Source organism: Chiloscyllium plagiosum, unplaced genomic scaffold (genome assembly GCF_037043375.1).
Source record: "Chiloscyllium plagiosum isolate Xiang-an unplaced genomic scaffold, Cpla_swu_hap1 HiC_scaffold_24, whole genome shotgun sequence".
Taxonomy (NCBI): domain Eukaryota; kingdom Metazoa; phylum Chordata; class Chondrichthyes; order Orectolobiformes; family Hemiscylliidae; genus Chiloscyllium; species Chiloscyllium plagiosum.
The window spans coordinates 48,211,941-48,231,009 of NW_028270162.1; the positions used below are offsets into that span (position 1 = coordinate 48,211,941).

At 43.4% G+C, this 19,069-nt stretch overlaps 1 protein-coding gene across 1 annotated transcript; it reads left to right on the forward strand.

Moving 5' to 3' along the window:
• Positions 1-2,828: 2,828 nt before the first annotated feature.
• On the forward strand, positions 2,829-9,526 carry pla2g1b (phospholipase A2, group IB (pancreas)). Its single transcript, XM_088000318.1, has 4 exons — positions 2,829-3,076; positions 3,172-3,328; positions 4,926-5,053; positions 8,465-9,526. Exons 1-4 carry the CDS (start codon positions 3,043-3,045, stop codon positions 8,584-8,586), a joined length of 441 nt encoding a protein of 146 aa, XP_087856444.1. The 5' UTR covers positions 2,829-3,042; the 3' UTR covers positions 8,587-9,526.
• Positions 9,527-19,069: the final 9,543 nt, after the last annotated feature.

Genomic DNA, 19,069 nt, shown 5'->3' on the forward strand with positions numbered 1-19,069 from the left:
AGTTTGCAGCAGAAGTCTCTCTCTCTTTCTCTCTGACAATCAGTAAGAGACAAAACTTAAAGCAGAGTAGTGTAAAGCACTAGTTTTAACAGTTTGAAAACTTTTGTAAGTTTCAAATATTGAGAGACCTAACAGTTTCCTATCTGAAAATAAAATCTGGTCTGATGATCTTCCATTATTCTATGATTGTCAGCAATTTACTCTCATTGGCAGGTGTTATGAAGTCGAAAGAATGTATGCTCACTTTAAGATAGATAGTGATTTCTGAATTTTAAAGTAAGTTTAAAGTACAGCCACAGCTGCTAGAATAGAACAGCAGAGAGACAGACCATTCCAAAATAGATATATGTAGCAAATGGCTATTAAATATATACCTGAGTTTTGGTTGCTGTTTTGACAACAATTCAAATTTAACCAATTAATTTAAATTATGCCCAGGATACTAAAACACTATTGAGTTTGAATTGATTGTATTGATAACATTGGACCAATGAGAGGGAATGATGCTGGGGATATGAAAAATGCAGGCATTTTGAAAATTGGGCAGAGCAATTGCGGTAGAGCCGGAGAGCTCACTGCCCATCTAACATCTTGCTCTCAAAGAAATTTCAGAAGGCACTATCTATCAAAAGCTACCTTTTCCTGTAAAAACAGTAAAAAGAAAGAAAATGACCCAGGGAGAGGACAGCAGAGTCGGGAAAAAGAGGAAGGAAGTCTGAAGGGAGAGGAGAAGACCACCTATATGGATTTTGAGAAATTAAGTTAATGTAATGTTTAATGATTGTGTTTGGAGCAGTAGCTGGGGTCAGATAATTATTAGTTAAGAAAAAAGGAGGCTTGGATTTGTTAATGGCTTTTGTTTAATGTTCACTATTAGAGTTAGGTAAATATATTGTTATTTTTCCTTAAATAGTGGAAGTTAGGAGTTCTCTTTCACACACTCACGTTTTTAACAGATTATAAGGTGAGCGAGCTTTTCTGGGTGTTGGTTTTAATTAGCAAAGGGGTTTGTTCTCCACATCGTAACACAGGGAATCAAAGGAGCTCTGGCAAGTCAACCCATTCTACCTTCTCAGGTTGTAGCCTTGACCTAAAACGGTGTTGTTCCTTTTTCACCTTTATTTACAAAACTCAATACCTCTGCAGATCCATGTTTTCTTGTCTGTGTATGTTAGGATTAAGAGGGCCATAGTTAAATTCTGCATGGTAGCTAGTTGATAACCAGGTTTTCAACATGTTCAAAGAATAAGTTTGTTCTAAAAAACAAGTTGTTGTTGAAGAAATCTGGTGAAAGTTTGTTTCATTCTTGGTAATTAATAAAGAAATACAAATTGATCATTTTGGTAATTAAGGAAGACTTTTACACTTTTGAGTAGTGCAGTAGTGGGGTTGATTACCAGTTCATTTCTTCCCTCAGTCATAACAGATGATTTAAACCAGATTGGAAAATTCACCTAGTTTGACTAGAGGAATGGATCTCTGTCCCTGTGGAAATCAATTCGGGGATTAGAACTCATTCAACTGGAAAAAGAAACAATTTCTTGGGAGTTGAAAATAGTTTTTGACTCCACTTAAGGAACAGAGGGAGGGAATTTTTATCAGTTTAAGAGTCAAACTGTATTTTAGACAATAAATTACTTAGTGAATAGTATTCAATAATATTGCTTCTAGTTTGTTTATTACAGTAAATATAATGAAATGTGAAATCTTGTCATAGAGACATAGAGTTAGAGAGTCATGCAGCATGGACACAGACCCTTCGGTCCACACCAAACATAATCCCAAACTAAACTAGTCCTACCTGCCTGCTCCTGGCCCATATCCCTCCAGACCTTTCCTATTCATGTACTTATCCAAATGTCTTTTAAATGTTGTAACTGTGCCCACCACACACTCTGTAATTCATTCCACACGCAAACCACCTTCTGTAAAAAAATTGCTTCTCATGTATTTTTTAAATCTCTCTCCTCTCAGCTTAAAAATGTGCTCCCTAGTCTTGAAATCCCCCATCCATAGTCCTTCAAGAGAATGGAGTTCATAAGTAGGAATGTCTTACTGCAGTTAGGCAGGGCTTTGGCGAGGCCACACCTGAAAATTGTTGGTCTCCCTTTCTAAAAAAGAATATAGGTGCTGTGGAGAGAGTGCAGCCAAGGTTTATAAGGCTAATACTGGGGATGGCAGGACTATCCTATGGGGAGAGATTGGTTTGACTAGGTCTTTAATCACCCGAGTTTAGAATGGTGAGAGGAGGATCCGAGTGAAATGTAAAACGTTCTAACAGAGCTGTGGACAGGTGCAGAGAATGTTTCCCCTGACTAGGGAGTGTAGAACTAGGGAACACAGTCTCAGGCTATGCCATTTTGGACTGAGCTGAGGAAACATGTCTTCGCTCACAGCGTGGTCAACCTGTGGAATTCTCTACCATAGAAGGCAACTGAGTATATTCAAAAAGGAGACAGATAATTTTTGTTAGATAATAAAGGTATCAAGGGAATGGAGAGAAAGTCAGAATAGGGTTGAGAGAGAGGATCAACATGATCACACTGAATGGTGAGCAGGCTGTAAGGGGTGAGTGGTCTACTTCTGCTCCTGGTTTCCAGCCAGGCATTGGAAAAGACGATATATTTGCAAACATTGTGGCTGTCTGCAGGGATTGCAACACTTACACTCCCAGTTCCCTGAGCCACTACCTACCCTGAAGCACAGCTCCTAGCGTGTATCAGTTCAGCAAGGTGAGCCAATGGGTGAGGTCAGCTTACAACCAACAGGAGCAATTTTCTTTATCATTATCCATTTTAAATCAAAACCTGAGAATGCAAATGCATTGTTTCTTGTTTTATTAGGGCTGTACCGCCCTTACAGAGACCAGAGAGTGAACATGCTGGAAGGAGTACAGGAAATTAAGACAGTTTACTTGTTCTGACCTGAAACTGTAACCCTGTTTCTCTCTCTGCGGAACCTACTGGGTATTTGCAGCATTTTCAAGTTTTCTTTGAAAATAAATTCAGGTCGAGAGCTTTGGTGGCGATTTGCTTTGGAAGGATGTTCTCACTGCTGGCTGTGGTCCTCCTGGCAGGTAACTCCTGGGAGTTTCTTGTTTGTTTCATGCCTTTGTTTTGGATGTCTGACCATCACTCCTGGTTGAACTTGCTCCTCTTTCCCTTGTCATAGCGGCTGACAGCAAGGCCATTCAGCCCAGAGCCCTCTGGCAGTTCCGCCATATGATCCTGTGCAGGATTCCAAGCAGCCGGCCCTTGCTGGATTTCAGTAACTACGGCTGTTACTGTGGAGTTGGGGGATCTGGGACCCCGGTGGACGAACTGGACAAGTAAGTCGACAACAAATGCGTTCGTGCTCTCGACTACAACCTCACTTCTGCCAAAGAAAAACCTGGATGTGACGCTAGCACCTTCTTGAATGTAGACAACCTTAAATTGGTTAAAACTGCATGGAGGGAGCTCATTGTTCTTCTTTACCAGTGCATTGTGAAAGATGTGCTTTGAAAGGTGTGACATGTCATAAGAGAGTGCACTGACCTTAATAAGAAAACAGGGAAATGCAAGGGGAGGGAAAAACTAGCCAGTCAATTGAGTCTGTTGCACACTGGAGTAATGTAGCTTCTTATCTCCACTCCTCCGGACATAGAATTGCAGGGAGTGGCAAAAAAAGCATGAACGCAAGAATTAGAAACAGGCTGTTCGAAGAGGAGAGAGGGAACAGTGGAATTATCAAAAGAAAGCTGGAAAATTCCTTGCCACCTGCATTTTGTCATTTATACAAATGATCTGGTTACGAATAGAAGAGGCATGGTTCGTAGGTTTGCGGATGACAGAAAAATTGGAGGTGTAGTGGACAGCGAAGAAGGTTACCTCAGATTACAGCAGGACCATGATCAAATGGGCCAGTGGGTCGAGGGATGGCCGATGGAGTTTAATTTAGATAAATGCGAGGTGCTGTGTTTTGGTAAGGCAAAACAAGTCAGGATTTATACACTTAATGGTAAGGTCCTGGTTAGTGTTCCTGAACAAAAAGACCCGGGAGTGCAGGTGTACAGTTCCTTGAAACTGGAGACGCAGGTAAGCAGGGAGGGAAATAAGGCTTTTGGTGTGCTTGCCTTCATTGGTCAGAACATTGTGTGTAGAGGTTGGGACGTCATATTGTAGCTGGACTTTTGGAATACTGCATTCAGTTCTGATTGCCCTGCTATAGGAAGGATGCTGTTAAACTTGAGAAGTTGCAGGAAGTTGCCAAGACTGAAGGTTTTGAGCTATGCGAAGAGGTTGAATAGGCTGGGGATTTTTTGCCTGGAGCATTGGAGGCTGAGGGGTGACCTTATAGGGGTTTATAAAATCATGAGGGGCATCGATAGGGTGAACAGACAAGGTCTTTTTCCTAGGGTGGGGGAATCCAAAACTAAAGGACATAGGTTTAAGGTGAGAGGGGAAAGATTTTAAAGGGACCTAAGGGGCAACCTTTCCACAGAGAGAGTGGTGTGTGTATGGAACGAGCTGCCAGAGGAAGTGGTGGAGGCTGGTACAATTACAACATTTAAAAGGCATCTGGCTCGGTATAGGAATAGGGAGGGTTTAGAGGAATATGTGCCAAATACTGTGCAAATGGGAGTGGGTCAGAGTGGGATGTCTGGTTGGTATGGATGAGTTGGACCGAAGGGTGGCACAAATTGGAACTCTCAGTGAATTACACAAACTCAAATGACATGGCCTAACGAAATCTGGTTGTTGTGATGCAGTGTCCCTCACCCCCAAGGTAAGATGACCTGGGTTTAAGTCCCACCTGCTGCAGAGGTATGTTATAACGTGTCTGCGTGGGCTGTTTAAAAGTATCAAACTGTGACTGGTGGGTGAAGCTTTAAATTAATGATCTGTAAATTCAAGCAGTTGTCTATGTTATCTATGTTTTAAAAGGTGCTGTCAAATCCATGATAACTGTTACAGTGATGCTGTGAAGCTAAAGGAGTGCTGGCCAATCATTGACAATCCTTACACCATCACCTACAGTTATACCTGTTCTGAGAACACTATTGTCTGCACCAGTAAGTATAGATTGGGGCTTCTACATATCGTACAAATTCTATTCTGCAGAAATCAGGTTCAAGTGCAAGAAAGAATTTGCATTTATGTAGTGCCTTTCACTGCGTCAGGATGTCCCAAAGCACTTTATAGCCAATTAAATACTGTGGAAGTGTAGTTACTGTGGCACAATAAGAAACATGCCTGCCACTTATTCCTTAATGTTGGAGCAGATGTATGACAGATGTTGGCATCTGTACTGAAAACAAAAAATGTTGGAAATCACAGTAGGTCAAGCAGCATCCTGAGAGAGAACAAGCTAATGTTTCAAATCTCAATGACTCTTCATCAGAGCGCTTCATCGGATGCTGCCTGACCCCGCTGTGATTTCCAGCAGTTTTTGATTTGTGTTCTTTTGTGTTGTTGCATTGCTGCCCTCAGCGGCCTGCATGGGAATGCTACTTTTCTCTTGAGCTATTGTGAAAGTTGCCAGTCCGCAAAAACTCAGTGCTTATACTCTGTTAAGTTCTGATAAGCTTTGTCAAACTGGTCACAGTATTTCCAAGTAATGGGTAGAAAACAAATGGGAGATCTAACATTTTCCAACACCAATGAGACAAGTTCTTTCTTCAGTGCTGTCCAGACAGTACATGGCCCAGGGCACACCCCCACTGACAGAAGGTCATTGACAGGGAGGCAGTCAATGCTCACCGGAGAAAACATTTTGAAGAACTCAACTTGTGTTTTCAACTCTAACATTCTTAACTCCATTCCTCAATACTCCATCTGGCTCAGTCTTAAACCAGGCCTGGAGCGAACTTGCAAAAGATGTTCAGAGGTTTCTAGTGGTATTGTGTAAATCGATAGTATAGTACAAACATAAGTTTCACCTTCCCCTTCTGACATTTTCCCATCCAAAAGTCAACATCCACTCGGGAAGAATTCAGTTCTTTTAAAAATAATCTAAATTAAAAACAAAACTATGCTTTGGGTTATAAGGAGAGACTGAATAGGCTGGGTCTTTTTTTCCTTGGATCGTTGATGGCTGAGGGCTGACCTTGTAGAGGTCTATAAAATCATGAGGGGCATGGATAGGGTGAATAGCCTAGGTCTTTTCCCAGGGTGGGGGAGTCCAAAGTTAAGAGCATGCGCTTAAGGTGAGAGGGGAAAGATTTAGAAAGGACCTGAGGGGCATCTTTTTCACGCTGCTGGTGGTGCGTGTATGGCACAAGCTGCCAGAGGAAGTGATGAAAGTTGATACAATTACAAATTTAAAAGGCATTTGGACCAGTACATGGATAGGAAAGGTTTAGAGGGATATGGGCCAAATGCATGCAAATGGGACTAGTTCTATTTAGTGGTCCTGGTCAGCATGGACAAGTTGGGCCAAAGGGCCTGTTTCTATGCTGTATGACTCTATGACAGTGACTAGAGACATTGAATCAGACAATAAATCAAAATATCATGGGAGTTGATGCACCCAGCTCCTGCAGTGCCCCTCTATCCCAAAAAACTTCAAGAATATTAGTGAGCACCTTGGGCTCCCTCTCCAAGGATAACAGAGTGCGGATGTGGAGACGTGAGCCTCTCCAAGGCCTGAGACTGTTAGTGGCTGTTTTAGCCAGGGCCCCATGGAGGTTCTCCAACCTGCCTACCTCATTCCGCACCAACTGCCAAAAGGCCAGGAGTGTGAGGCTAAACTGCAACTAAAAAGATGATAAACTTGTTTTTTTCTTAAATAAACCCACTCAGCGAGTCAATAAATGACCAATTCACCAATTTACACATACCATCCATGAGGGGTAAGTGTGACAAGATTGAAACAAAACAAAGCAAAATGGGGAAAAGAGGAAGGGACGAAATCAAAGTGGTTTCGGGAGGGGAGATAATGCACTCCAGTCTGTACCTTGAAAAGTCCCAAATGCAAATGTAGACGTTGCATGGTCTCTCCCCAAGAACACCCAAGCAGTATTCAGCCCTTTTAAAAAAAAATTAAACCGGCTAATGTACAAACATCTGATACTCCACATTGCCCACCAGAGAGGGGAATGGGGCAAGTCATGAACCTACCTCAGCCAGAACAGGGATTTCTTAGTACCACTCATAACCATCGTGTATGTGAGTCTGTGTGTGCGCGTGCGTGTGTGTCTGTGTATATGTGTGCGTGTGTGCGAGTGTCCCTCCATCCATGCAGTGGAGCTTGGGCTCCAATCACTGTTGGGAAGTACATGAGGATGGATATCATTTGAGCCCAGATTAGCTCACAGCCAGAAAGGACCCACAGCAGACTGAAGGAAGTGGATGTCCATGGGCCTGCTTAACTGACTGCTATACCTCTGTTGGGAAAAGACCCAATAACACGATTCAACATATTTTCCCTTGGACTATCCAAAACTCTTCTGCTGAATTTAGGGTGGATGGTTAGGAGATGTCCCCCCCATGAAAGATCACCTTTAATTCGGTCACACAGTGTTGGCATTGTAGGGGCCTGGAGACTTGCTCTTGACCAATTGGGTCACAGCATCAGTTATCAGACTGTTCACCCTGAATAGGCTACATGAATGTTTCTGTTTCACTCGCCCTTCTACATCCAAATCTTAGCTTTTTCAAAACCATAGCTTTTTCTAAAGCCACATTCATGGAATTTTAATAAATGTTTAAATTTAATAACAATGCAATGAATTATTACATGTAAACAGTCTGTTCCTTTCTCCATCATACACTTATCTATCTTCCCCCAAGAGCATCCTTTCTGTTCAACTCAACTACTTATCTACGTTAACAAGTTCTGCACTGGCAGAAATGTTTCAAATGTTTACCCTGAATTGTCTATGTATTGTTGCCTATTATTAATGCATAGCCCTTTGTTTTGATATCCCTACAAAAGAAAGCATTTCTCTGGGTGACATTGTTTATTAAGGTTGATAGAGGTAAGAGGGTTGATAATGTGTTGCTGGAAAAGCGCAGCAGGTCAGGCAACATCCAAAGAACAGGAGAATCGACGTTTCGGGCATAAGCCCTTCCTCATTCCTGAAGAAGGGCTTATGCCCGAAACGTCGATTCTCCTGTTCCTTGGATGCTGCCTGACCTGCTGCGCTTTTCCAGCAACACATTTTCAGCTCTGTTTTCCAGCATCTGCAGCCCTCACTTTCTCTCAGAGGTAAGAGGGTGATGAGCAGGGGCTTGGATCAGGCACAATGTTTATTAATCTCTGTCAGGCCTCTGTCACAGCAGCCACCTGCAACAAATGGTGAGGAGTGCACAAGGTCATGATCTCTCCTGTGGAGAAACATCCATCATGGCTTGGTGGTGAGAATTCACATAGCATAGAATCTCTTCCGTGTCACAGTTTCCAAGCACAACGCCCTTCTAGAACCATTGATACGTGTGGTTTCCAAATGAATTACTGATATTTTCCCATGTATTTCTTTCAGGCAGAAATAGACCTTGTAAGATGTTTGTCTGTGAATGTGACCGTAAGGCAGCCATCTGCTTCTCTACAGCAAAATACAATCAGCAGTATAAGAATCTGGACCAATCTCAGTACTGTAAATAGGAAATGAATGTTATTAACCATATGTTACTTTGAAATATGAAATCTATATGTATCTATGCAGTTTATTTCAAAATATTTCTAAATATCTTTGATTTCCATATTCACACTGTTCTCTATAAACTGCAATCTCATTTAAATCCAAAACTGTATGTTCTGTGCTAACAGTCTTTGACCAAAGTTAACAAACACACAACACCAGGTTAGAGACCAACAGGTTTAGTTGGAAGCACCTGGTGGTGTGTGATTTTTAACTTTGTACACCCCAATCCAACACCGGCATCTCCAAATCAGTCTTTGACCAATGTTGCATTTACATCGCGCATTATCTGTCATTCTGAAGAGCTGGATCATATAGAATCAGTGCATTGTGGGAGCAGGCCAATCAACCAATTAAATCAAAATGACCCTTTGAAGAGCATTCCAACTAGAATCAACCCCCTTCCCTGATGCCTATAATCCTGCATTTCTCCTAGCTAATCCACCTACCCTGCACATCCTTGGACACTATGGGCAATCTACCTAACCTGCACATCTTTGGACTGTGGGAGGAAACCAAAGCACCCAGACTCAGACACAGGGAGAACTCTGTGCATACTCCACACAGACAGTCACCCGAGGCTGGAATCGTACCTGGGTCCCTGGTGCTGTGAGGCAGCAGTGCTAACCACTGAGCTACCGTGCCGCCCTAAGTGTCCTTTAATCTTCTTTTCTAAGTCCTCACAATTTTAGAAATCTAAATCTGGGATCATTCATATCAATTTTCTTCAAATCGTTTCCAAAACGTGCCATCACTTAGAACTTTCTTTTGTCATGCCAATTTAACTCTTGCTATTCAGTACAACATGAATTCCACAAGCCTTAGCTTTTTCTAAAGCTACACATATGGAATTTTAATAAATGTCTTGTTTTATTCCAAGTGAATTAAAGCCATCTAACACTAGATGTTCGTGGAATTTCTTTTAACAATGCAATGAATTATTACATGTAAACAGTCTGTTGATTACTGTCAGTGGCTATTGTCAATATGGAAATGGTGCTCTGTGTATCTATATGCACAAACTGAGTATCCATCACTTAGGGCATACGAGAACGGGGCCAGTTCCAAGGATATTCCAGGCGAGACAGGAAAAAATCCAGTTGGAAATATGAGCTGTGTGACAGTCGGAAACAAGATGTTATGTAGGATTGTAGGAATGTATAAGACTATTTTCGGTTCTGAAGAGTTCTGTTGATTGTAAGGAAACTGAGACAGCAAAGAGGGATTGCAATGTTCGGTGAGAGTGACTCTCTATTGAATTAAAATGCAGTGAGCATCAATGTAACTTTCACTCCAGACTCACCATGCTGCTTCTGAGCTCAAGGCATTCATCGTGTGCTCCTGTTAAAGTTCGGGTCATAGCGATGACATTGAGGTAGCATCTGAGGTAGCATTGAAACCTCTGCTTCTACAGTTCTCAGCCCATCCTAGATGAAGTAAAGGGTAGAGACCACAGCCTTGCATTAACCAGGATGAGATTTTACTGGAAGGCCCAAATGCAGGGACCACTGAGGTGACCACACATTCTGTAGTGGTTGCAGCAATGGTCTCATACATGAGGGTAGAAAATTTGTTCACATGCTCTCAACTCTTGGGGAAACTTCACAACAGTCAATTCAATTTATTCAATATATTCTTCTCTTTGAAGCTGGGGGCGTAATGTTGACTACCAGTTATCTTTGCTGGGAAATAGCACAAATCAACAATCTGGAGACCTGAGCTGAGAATTCACTCTCATTCACCTCCGAGATAGGAACATGGGATAGTATGTCTACCACACTAGACAAATTAAGCCCTGTAGATCCCCACCTTAAAGGAAGATGGTAGCAGAAGGTCTATCCTGTTGTCAGCAAGAATCCAGCCAGCCCATACAACATGTGACCATCTAAAGATTTAATTCAGCTGCACCATTACAACAACAACCACTTAGGAGGCCACCTCTAGGAAGGTCATCCAACTGAGGATGGTGGGTGGGGTAGATAACTCGCTGGCTCAGGAGGAGTTCCAATAGCTTAGACATCTTATTCCCATTGGGAAAGGCTAGAGAATGGGAGGGCAGCTCAAAATGGGGGTCCCCTCTGGAACAGATAAAATTATAAACATTTAACGGGCACAGCCGCCAGCCATCACTGGGGAGGAGAACCCTCGCACAAGATGGCAGGGGGCAACAGCTGCAAGCCTGTGAAAGAAGCAGCTCCTGGTGGTTGAGGGGTGAGTTAAATAAAGGAGACCCTGCTGACCCCTCTCTGCTTGCTGGCCCATATCACCCCCCCCAGACTCCTGCTGGGCATGAGGTATCGACCACCCATTAACGTCCCAGTGGCATCTCTAACCCAGGTCTCAAATACCACCAATGGTCCACTGGGCAGACCTGCTGCTCACCTGCCATTGGGCAAGATTTTCTGGAGGTGGTCCCGAAACGGTTCTGAAGCCCACGGCGATCCCTTTCACAGGCCGATTTTGATTCGTCTTTTCTGTGAAAGGAGTGGTTTCAGAACCACTTCTCAACAGCAAGGAGAGGAGTGGAGCAGAGAGCTGGATTGGCTGTCCCTGGTCCCTCACTCTCATTTGGGGGAATCAAGTGAGGGGCTGGAGCAGGGTGAATTCTCCTCAGGATTTGGAGGGATATGGGGAGACAACAGTCTCTCCAAATGCACAGGAATGGATGGAAGTCATTGAGGGAGTTAGCAGCAGAGGCATGCTCCCTCCAACCTGGACGCAGTGTAGTAGGAGGACCTCTGAAGGCTATGACAGGTGGGTAGAGTGACACTATCAGGTGGCAAGGCTCACAATCTTGACTTTCCTGACATTCCCCTGCACAGCCTCAGGATAATCACCCCTCTCTGTAATAAGCTGCCTACATCCCCATCTGAACAGCCACGCTCACATACACCTTCAATCTATTGCCTTTCTGTACAAATGCCTCACAATTATCCTCCAAAAGTGTTGCACTTCATGCCTTAACTCTGCTTTCTCACCGTGCAGTAGAGGAAAGCTCATAACTTGGCAAAAGGCAGAGATCTGGGGTAGGGGTCGGCTGTTGGGGATGTTGTACTACAGTGGCGGGGAGGGGGGGGGGCGGGGAAATGGTAACCTCCACTCATTGCCATTCTGTCAGACATTGGCACTGCCTGTTCACCTGCCCCTCACTGGGAAGAAGGCCTTATTCCAGGAGGCTGCAGGTATCAGCAGTAACCTGCTGTGACAGCCCTATGCTCCTGAGGTGCTGGTGCTCAGACTTGTCGAAACAGCTGACCTTTAACCTGAGTTGGGTCTTGCCTCCTTTCAGCTGGATCCTGATTCCTATCCCATCAGGATATAAATATCTGGAGGCAGAATTTTCATGGATTTTGTTTATGGCACAAAACAGATTCGAGGCTATTTAGCCAAATGCGCATATCTTCCATGGACATTGGCGTCTGCCAACTGATCACACTACAACCTGACAGTTTGCATCCAAGGGTTTGAAAGGAAGTGGCTGCAGAGATTGCAAAGGTGTTGGTCAAAATACTCCTGAACTGACTGAGAGGGCTCGAGCAGATTGGAAAACTGCTAATGTGATGCCCTTGTTCTCGAAGGGAGGAGGAGAGCAAGCAGGAAACTATAGGCCAGTTATCCTGAATCTGTCACTGGGAAAATGCTAGAGCGTATTATTAAGAAAGAAATAGGAGGGCATTTAGAGATGCTAAACACCTATCAAACAGAGCTATGGTTTAATCAAAGGGAAATCATATTTGACAAATTTGCTTGAGTCCTTTGAGGATATAACTAGCAGAGTTGATAAAGACTAGATGCAATATATTTGAATTTTCAAAATGCAGTCGGTGGGATATTGCCCAAGACAGGAGCTGACAGTATTAGAGATAATGTATTCACAAGAATTGAAGATTGATTTATACACAGAAGGCTGAAAGTTTATATTAAGGGGTGTCTTTAGTTTTGAAATGCGTGACTAGTAGAGAGTTGCAAGGGTCAGTCCTAGCGCTTCAGCTATTTACTATCTGTATGAAAGCCTTGGAGAAGGGAACATTGATATCCAAATTTGCTGATGGTACTAAAATAGGTGTAAGGGTATGTTGGGATGAAAACATAAGGAATCTACAAGAAGCGAGTGGACAAAAACTTGAGAGATGAAATTTAATATTGGGAAGTGTAAGGGTAAACTATGGTAGGAAGAATCAAAAGGCAGACTATTATTTAAAAGGATAGATTTCAAAAACAAGCCAACACCACAGGGTCCTCTCCTGCCTGGGCCTGAGCAGGTGGACGGTCTCAGCTGGCGTGCTCTCTATTTTAACTGCTTGAGTCGGGGTGTCAGTGTCTGGGCTAGTAGGAAAGGAGACAACCCACTGATGCTTCCCCTTAGGTCTTGGTACATCTTTCCTTAGAGATCCAGGAGGGGACTTCTTACAGAGCCTGGCATTTCTCTGTCGGTACCGCGTTGGCAGTCCTGGCCTATGGTTAGGAGTGGTGTGCAATGATTGGGCGACAGTGGGGTTAGTGGAAGAATTGGTATGCAATGTACAGTGGTATTTACTCATTTGACACAACATAGATACCTAGGCATCCCCACAGGTGTGGTCCTGATCTTCTGGCATGACCAGAGAGTCCTAACTCATTCATGCACACTCTGCTCGCTGCTCCTTTTATACTTTCTTTTCTATTTGGTCAAAGGAATGTGGGTATCACTGGGTATCACTGGTGAGATCAACATTTGTTGCCCACCCCCAGTTGTTCTGGGGAAGGTGGTGGTGAGCTGCCTGCTTGAACTGCTTCAGTCTCTGAGGTGTAGGAACACCCACAATGCTGTTAGAAAGGGAATTCCAGGATTTTGACCCAGAAACACCGAAGGAACCGTGATATAGTTCCCTCAAAGCAGAGATGACAAGGAATTTCTTTCTTCAGAAATTGTGGAATTCTTCACCACAAAAGGCTGTGGAGTCTTGGTCATTCAGTACATTCAAGACTGAGATGGACAGGTTTTTGATCAATAAGGGAAGAAAGGGTTAAGGGGAAAAGGCAGGAAGGAGGAGTTGAGGAGTATATTGACCATTGATTTGCAGAGCAGACTGGATGGACTGAATGGCCCGTATCTGCTCCTTTGTCTTTATGATCTTATGGTCAGGATGGTGTGTGACTTGGAGGGGAACATGCAGGTGGTGGGTGCTCCATGAATCTAATGCCGTTGTCCTTCTAGGTGGTAGACATCACACGCTTGAAAAGTGGTTTTAATGGGTCCAGCTATCTGGGCCGTCAGAATGGCACAAAGTGAAACCACAGGGTCCAGGACTGACACAAATACCATAGCATAGCATCAGGACAGCCACAGTCATGTGACATGTTAGTGACCATGCTGGGTGGTAGCAGGGAGAAGAAACTCCATCCTCTAAAGGGTGCTGCTGTAACGGACTCCAACCTGTAAGTTCTCAAAAAATCCTAGCAGCCAGTAGGTGCGGTGAAATATTGGAATTAGGGCTCAGAAAAGGTTTAGGGGTATGTAGGGAGTTTAGAAAGCCTGTGAGCTATTAATAATTCAGTGTAACTGGGAGTAGGGAGTGTGGGGTGAAGGAAGCCCACAAGTAGTATTTGCTTGGTGCAGCTGAAAACTATTGGAGCTGGGAGAAATTCTTGAACAGCATCAACTTAGTGAAGCTAGATGTCTTTGGAAAAGCTGGAGTGTAATCTCAAAGAATTGTGGGAGTACAATTCCAAAAACATGAGCAGTCATTGAGGCAGTCCATGGCAAAGTGGCTTTTGAGAGAGTTCCTAGATTTCCTGAAAGGAAGAACTGAAATGCCTTGTAGAGGAGATAAAGTTTTAATGCGATTTACAGACCCACAGTGTTATTAATGTCAGGGGGTTTTGCTCAGAAATCTGTAGGATCTGTCTTGATTGTATTTGCTGTATGATATGCTCTAAGCAATGTTCAAACACAGTTTTTCTGTTTCCCATATTTACCTCATGTTAATTCTGTAGATTAGAGGAAAAGTTGTATCTGTATTGTCAGTGGTTTCACTGTTGTAACTTTGTATCGTAAAGTTTACTTCTGTTTGTTCAAAACGGTGGAAACTTGTGGCTATATTCTCTTAGCAAAAGTCAGAAGGTGAGTTATTTGGGACAGAATTTCCAACCCCTGACCTGTTTATAAGGCCACAGATTTCATATGGCTGATCCTGTTCAATTTCTGGTCCGCAGTAAATCCATAATGTTAACAGTGGGGAATTCAGCAATCGTAAACTTCAATAAGCTGATTCCGGCGATGACAGATCTGTCTCAGAAGGAGAGATTGGTTTGAGTGGACCTGTATTCACTGAGTTTAGAAGGACGAGAGGGGGATCTGATTGAAATGTATAAAATTCCACCAGGGCAGAATTGATGCAGACTGGATGGTTCCCCTGGCTGAGGTGTCTACAATGAGGGAACACAGTCTCAGGAAACAGGGTAAACCATTTTGGTCTGAGATGAGACAACTTTTCTTCACTCAGACGGCAGTGACCCTGTGGAATTCTCTTCCACAGAAGGCTGTGGAGGACAAGGCATTGAATATATCCAAGAAAGAGACAGATCATTTTTTAGATAATAAAGGCATCAAGGGGGATGGAAGTAAAGTGAGAATACATTGAGACCTTGGAGCACAGGTTCATAGTTCTTTGAAAGTGGAGCCCCAGGTAGATAGGATAGTGAAGAAGGTGTTTGGTATGCTGTCCCTTATTGGTCAGTGCACTGAGTATAGGGGTTGGAGGTCATGTTGAGGCTATACAGGATATTGGCTAGGCCACTTTTGGAGTACTGCGTGCATTTCTGGTCTCTCTGCTATAGGAAGAATGTTGTGAAACTTGAAAGGATTCAGAAACGATTTGCAAGAATGTTGCCAGGGTTAGAGGGTTTGAGCTATAAGAAGAGGCTGAACAGGCTGGACCCGTTTTCCCTGGAGCTGAGGGGTGACCTTATAGATTTATAGAATCATGAGGGGCATGGATAGGGTGAATAGCCAAGGTGTTTTACCTGGGATGTGGGAGTCCAAAATTACAGGGCACAGGTTTAAGGTGAGAGGGAAAGAATTACAAGGGACTTAACGGGGAACTTTTTCACGCAGAGGGGTGGCGTGTGTATTGAATGAGCTACCAGAGGATGCTGGTACAATTACAATATTTAAAAGGAATCTGGATGGGTATATAAATAGTAAACGTTTAGAGGGATATGGGCCAAGTGCTGGCAAATAGGACTAGATTAATTTAGGATATCTGGTCGGCATGGACGAGTTGAACCAAAGGGTCTGTGTCCATGCTGTACAGCTCTACGACTCCATGACAGTGTTGAGAGAGAGAGAGAGACAGCCATAATTATTTTAAATGGTGGAGCAGGCTGGAAGTACTGAATAGCCGACTGCTCTTCCTAGCTTTTACATTTCTGTAATGTAATTGAGTGTTAAGGGAAGACTGTTAGATTCTGTTTTGTTGGAAATAGTCATTACCTGGCACTTGTGTGAAGTGAAAGCTATTTGCCACTTATCAGCTCATGCCTGAATCTTGTCCGGATCATGCCATTTGCACGAGGATTGCTTCAGTATCCGAGGAGCTGCAAATGGGACTAAACATTGTGAAATCATCCGCAAACATCCCCACTCTGACCTTATGGTGAAGGGAAGCTCATTGATGAGACAGTTAAAGATGGTTGGATCGTGGACACACTCCTGAAGAGTGGTTGCTGCAATGCCCTGGAATTGAGCTGACTGACCTCCAAAAACTACAACCATCTTCCTTTGTGCTAGCTATAACTCCAGCTCGTGGAACGGTTTCCCCTCATTTCCCTTGATACCAGTCTTGTTAGGGCTTATTGATGCCACTCTCAGTGAAATGTAGCCTTCATGTCAAGGGCACTCTCTTCACCTGTTGAGCTCATGTCGTGTGTCCATGTTTGGGCCAAGATTGTAAGAAGGTCAAGATCTCTGACAGAACACAAACTGAGCATCAGAGAGCAGGTTAATGCTGTTTAAGTGGCCCTGGATAGCACTGTTGACAACACGTTCTATCGCTTTGTTGTTATGGACCAGGCCAGACCCCCTCAAAACATTTCAAGAAAGTAGCCCAGTCCCTAATTTTGCTAGTTGTTTTCAGCAGGTGTAACACAGATATTCCAGGAGGAATGCAGTTGGGCCAACCACTTAGTTGTAAACAAAACAGAATTTATTTACAAGATTCCCAAATGAAGCACAAACAAAAGAGAGCAGAATACTGAATAACCTAAACTATCCGTAAACCCAACAGATCATCCCAACTTAATGATGCTGTTCCCAATACTTGCAACAATCCCCATAAACACCCCCTTGGCACAAAAAGGTAGAATCAAACACAGGGTCTTACAGGAGAGATGTCGGAGAGAGAGGGATCAGCATGAATCTGCTTCATTCATGTAGCTGTTTCTTGGATTAGCAGCCTCACTGACTGCCTGACTGCTTTCAGTGAATAGCCAGACCAAACCAAACCAGGTGAGTTGGGAGAACTGGCCATTCCCCTTTCACTGTATGAGTGTTTATTTTATTTGAAAGCCTTTTTCCTGAGACAGTGTCTGTTAGCTATCATCAAATTGGCCCTAAAACCCATCCAAGCCCAGACTTTTTGGAACTTATGTTCTTACGACCTCCTGACAAAAGAACCAAGCACAACATATCCTTGTTAAAGGAGCATCATCATCACATTCTTGATAATCAAGACAAGACTGATGACGCTGTAATTGGCTGAATTGAATTTGTTCTGCTTTTTGTGGTCATGACGTACATGGGAAAGGCTCTTCACTGCTGGGTTGATAGCAGTGTTGTAGCTGTACTGGAATAGCTTGGCTAGGGGCCTGGGTGGTTCTGAAGCACAAGGTGCCAGAATATTGTCAGCCTTTGCAGTTCAACCAATTCTTGATATCAAGTGGAGAGAATAGAATTCAATGAAAACCATTTGTGATTTTGGGGACGACAGGAGCAGGCAAGATGGACCAATCCACCTGACACCTTGTTGGAGGTGGATGCAAATGCCTCTTCCTTGACCTTTGTGCGGATATGCTGGGCTTCCCAATTTATTGAGAATGGGAATGCTTGTGGAGTCTCGGTGTTTAATTGTCCATCACCATTTATGACTGGATGTGACAGGATGGCAGAGATTAGAGCTGGAATTATTGGATACCAGTTCATCTCATTCCCAGGACATCATTGCAGGCTTTCCCAGGGCCATTTGCCCAACCATTATCAGCATTCTTAATCAATGACCTTCCCTCCATCAAATGATGCGGAAGTCAAGATGTCCACTGTAGAATATACAACGTTCAGTTCCATTTGCAACTTTTTAGCTTCTGTGCTTGGATGTGACAAAACCCGCATAAGATTGGGGTGGGCTTCATAAGTTACAAATAATATTTATTCCCCACAAAAGCCAGACAAGAACCAGCTCCAACAGGGAAAAGTCAACCACTTCCTCTTGATATTCGACAACATTCCCATCACTGACTTCCCCCAAGATCAACATCCTGGAGGTCACCATTAACTGAAAACTTTACTGAGTCAGCCATCTAAATATTCTGGCTATCGCAGCAAATTTGGCTTTTCTGTGTTGAAAGGCTCACTTCATGATATTCCAATGATTTTGCACCAATGACCAAACAGACTATGATACAATGTTTTCCATTTGCCTGAATGAGTACAGATCAAACTGCAATCAAGAAACTGACCGCCCTATAGGATAAAGCAAGCTGCTTTCCTGTAACTCCATCCCCCACCAGTGCAATGTCACTGCAGTATTACATGGACAGCATCCATTTGCCAATGTCACTGCAGTAGTACATGGACAGCATCCATTAGCCAATGTCACTATAGTATTACATGGACAGCATCCATTAGCCAATGTCACTATAGTACTACATGGACAGCATCCATTAGCCAATGTCACTGCAGTACTACATGGACAGCATCCATTAGCCAATGTCACTATAGTATTACATGGACAGCATCCATTAGCTAATGTCACTGCAGTACTACATGGACAGCATCCATTAGCCAATGTCACTATAGTATTACATGGACAGCATCCATTAGCCAATGTCACTATAGTATTACATGGACAACATCCATTAGCCAATGTCACTGCAGTACTACATGGACAGCATCCATTAGCCAATATCACTGCGGTACTACATGGACAGCATCCATTAGCCAATGTCACTGCAGTACTACATGGACAGCATCCATTAGCCAATATCACTGCGGTACTACATGGACAGCATCCATTAGCCAATGTCACTGCAGTATTACATGGACAGCATCCATTAGCCAATGTCACTGCAGTACTACATGGACAGCATCCATTAGCCAGTGTCACTGCAGTATTACATGGACAACATCCATTAGCCAATGTCACTGCAGTACTACATGGACAGCATCCATTAGCCAATGTCACTATAGTA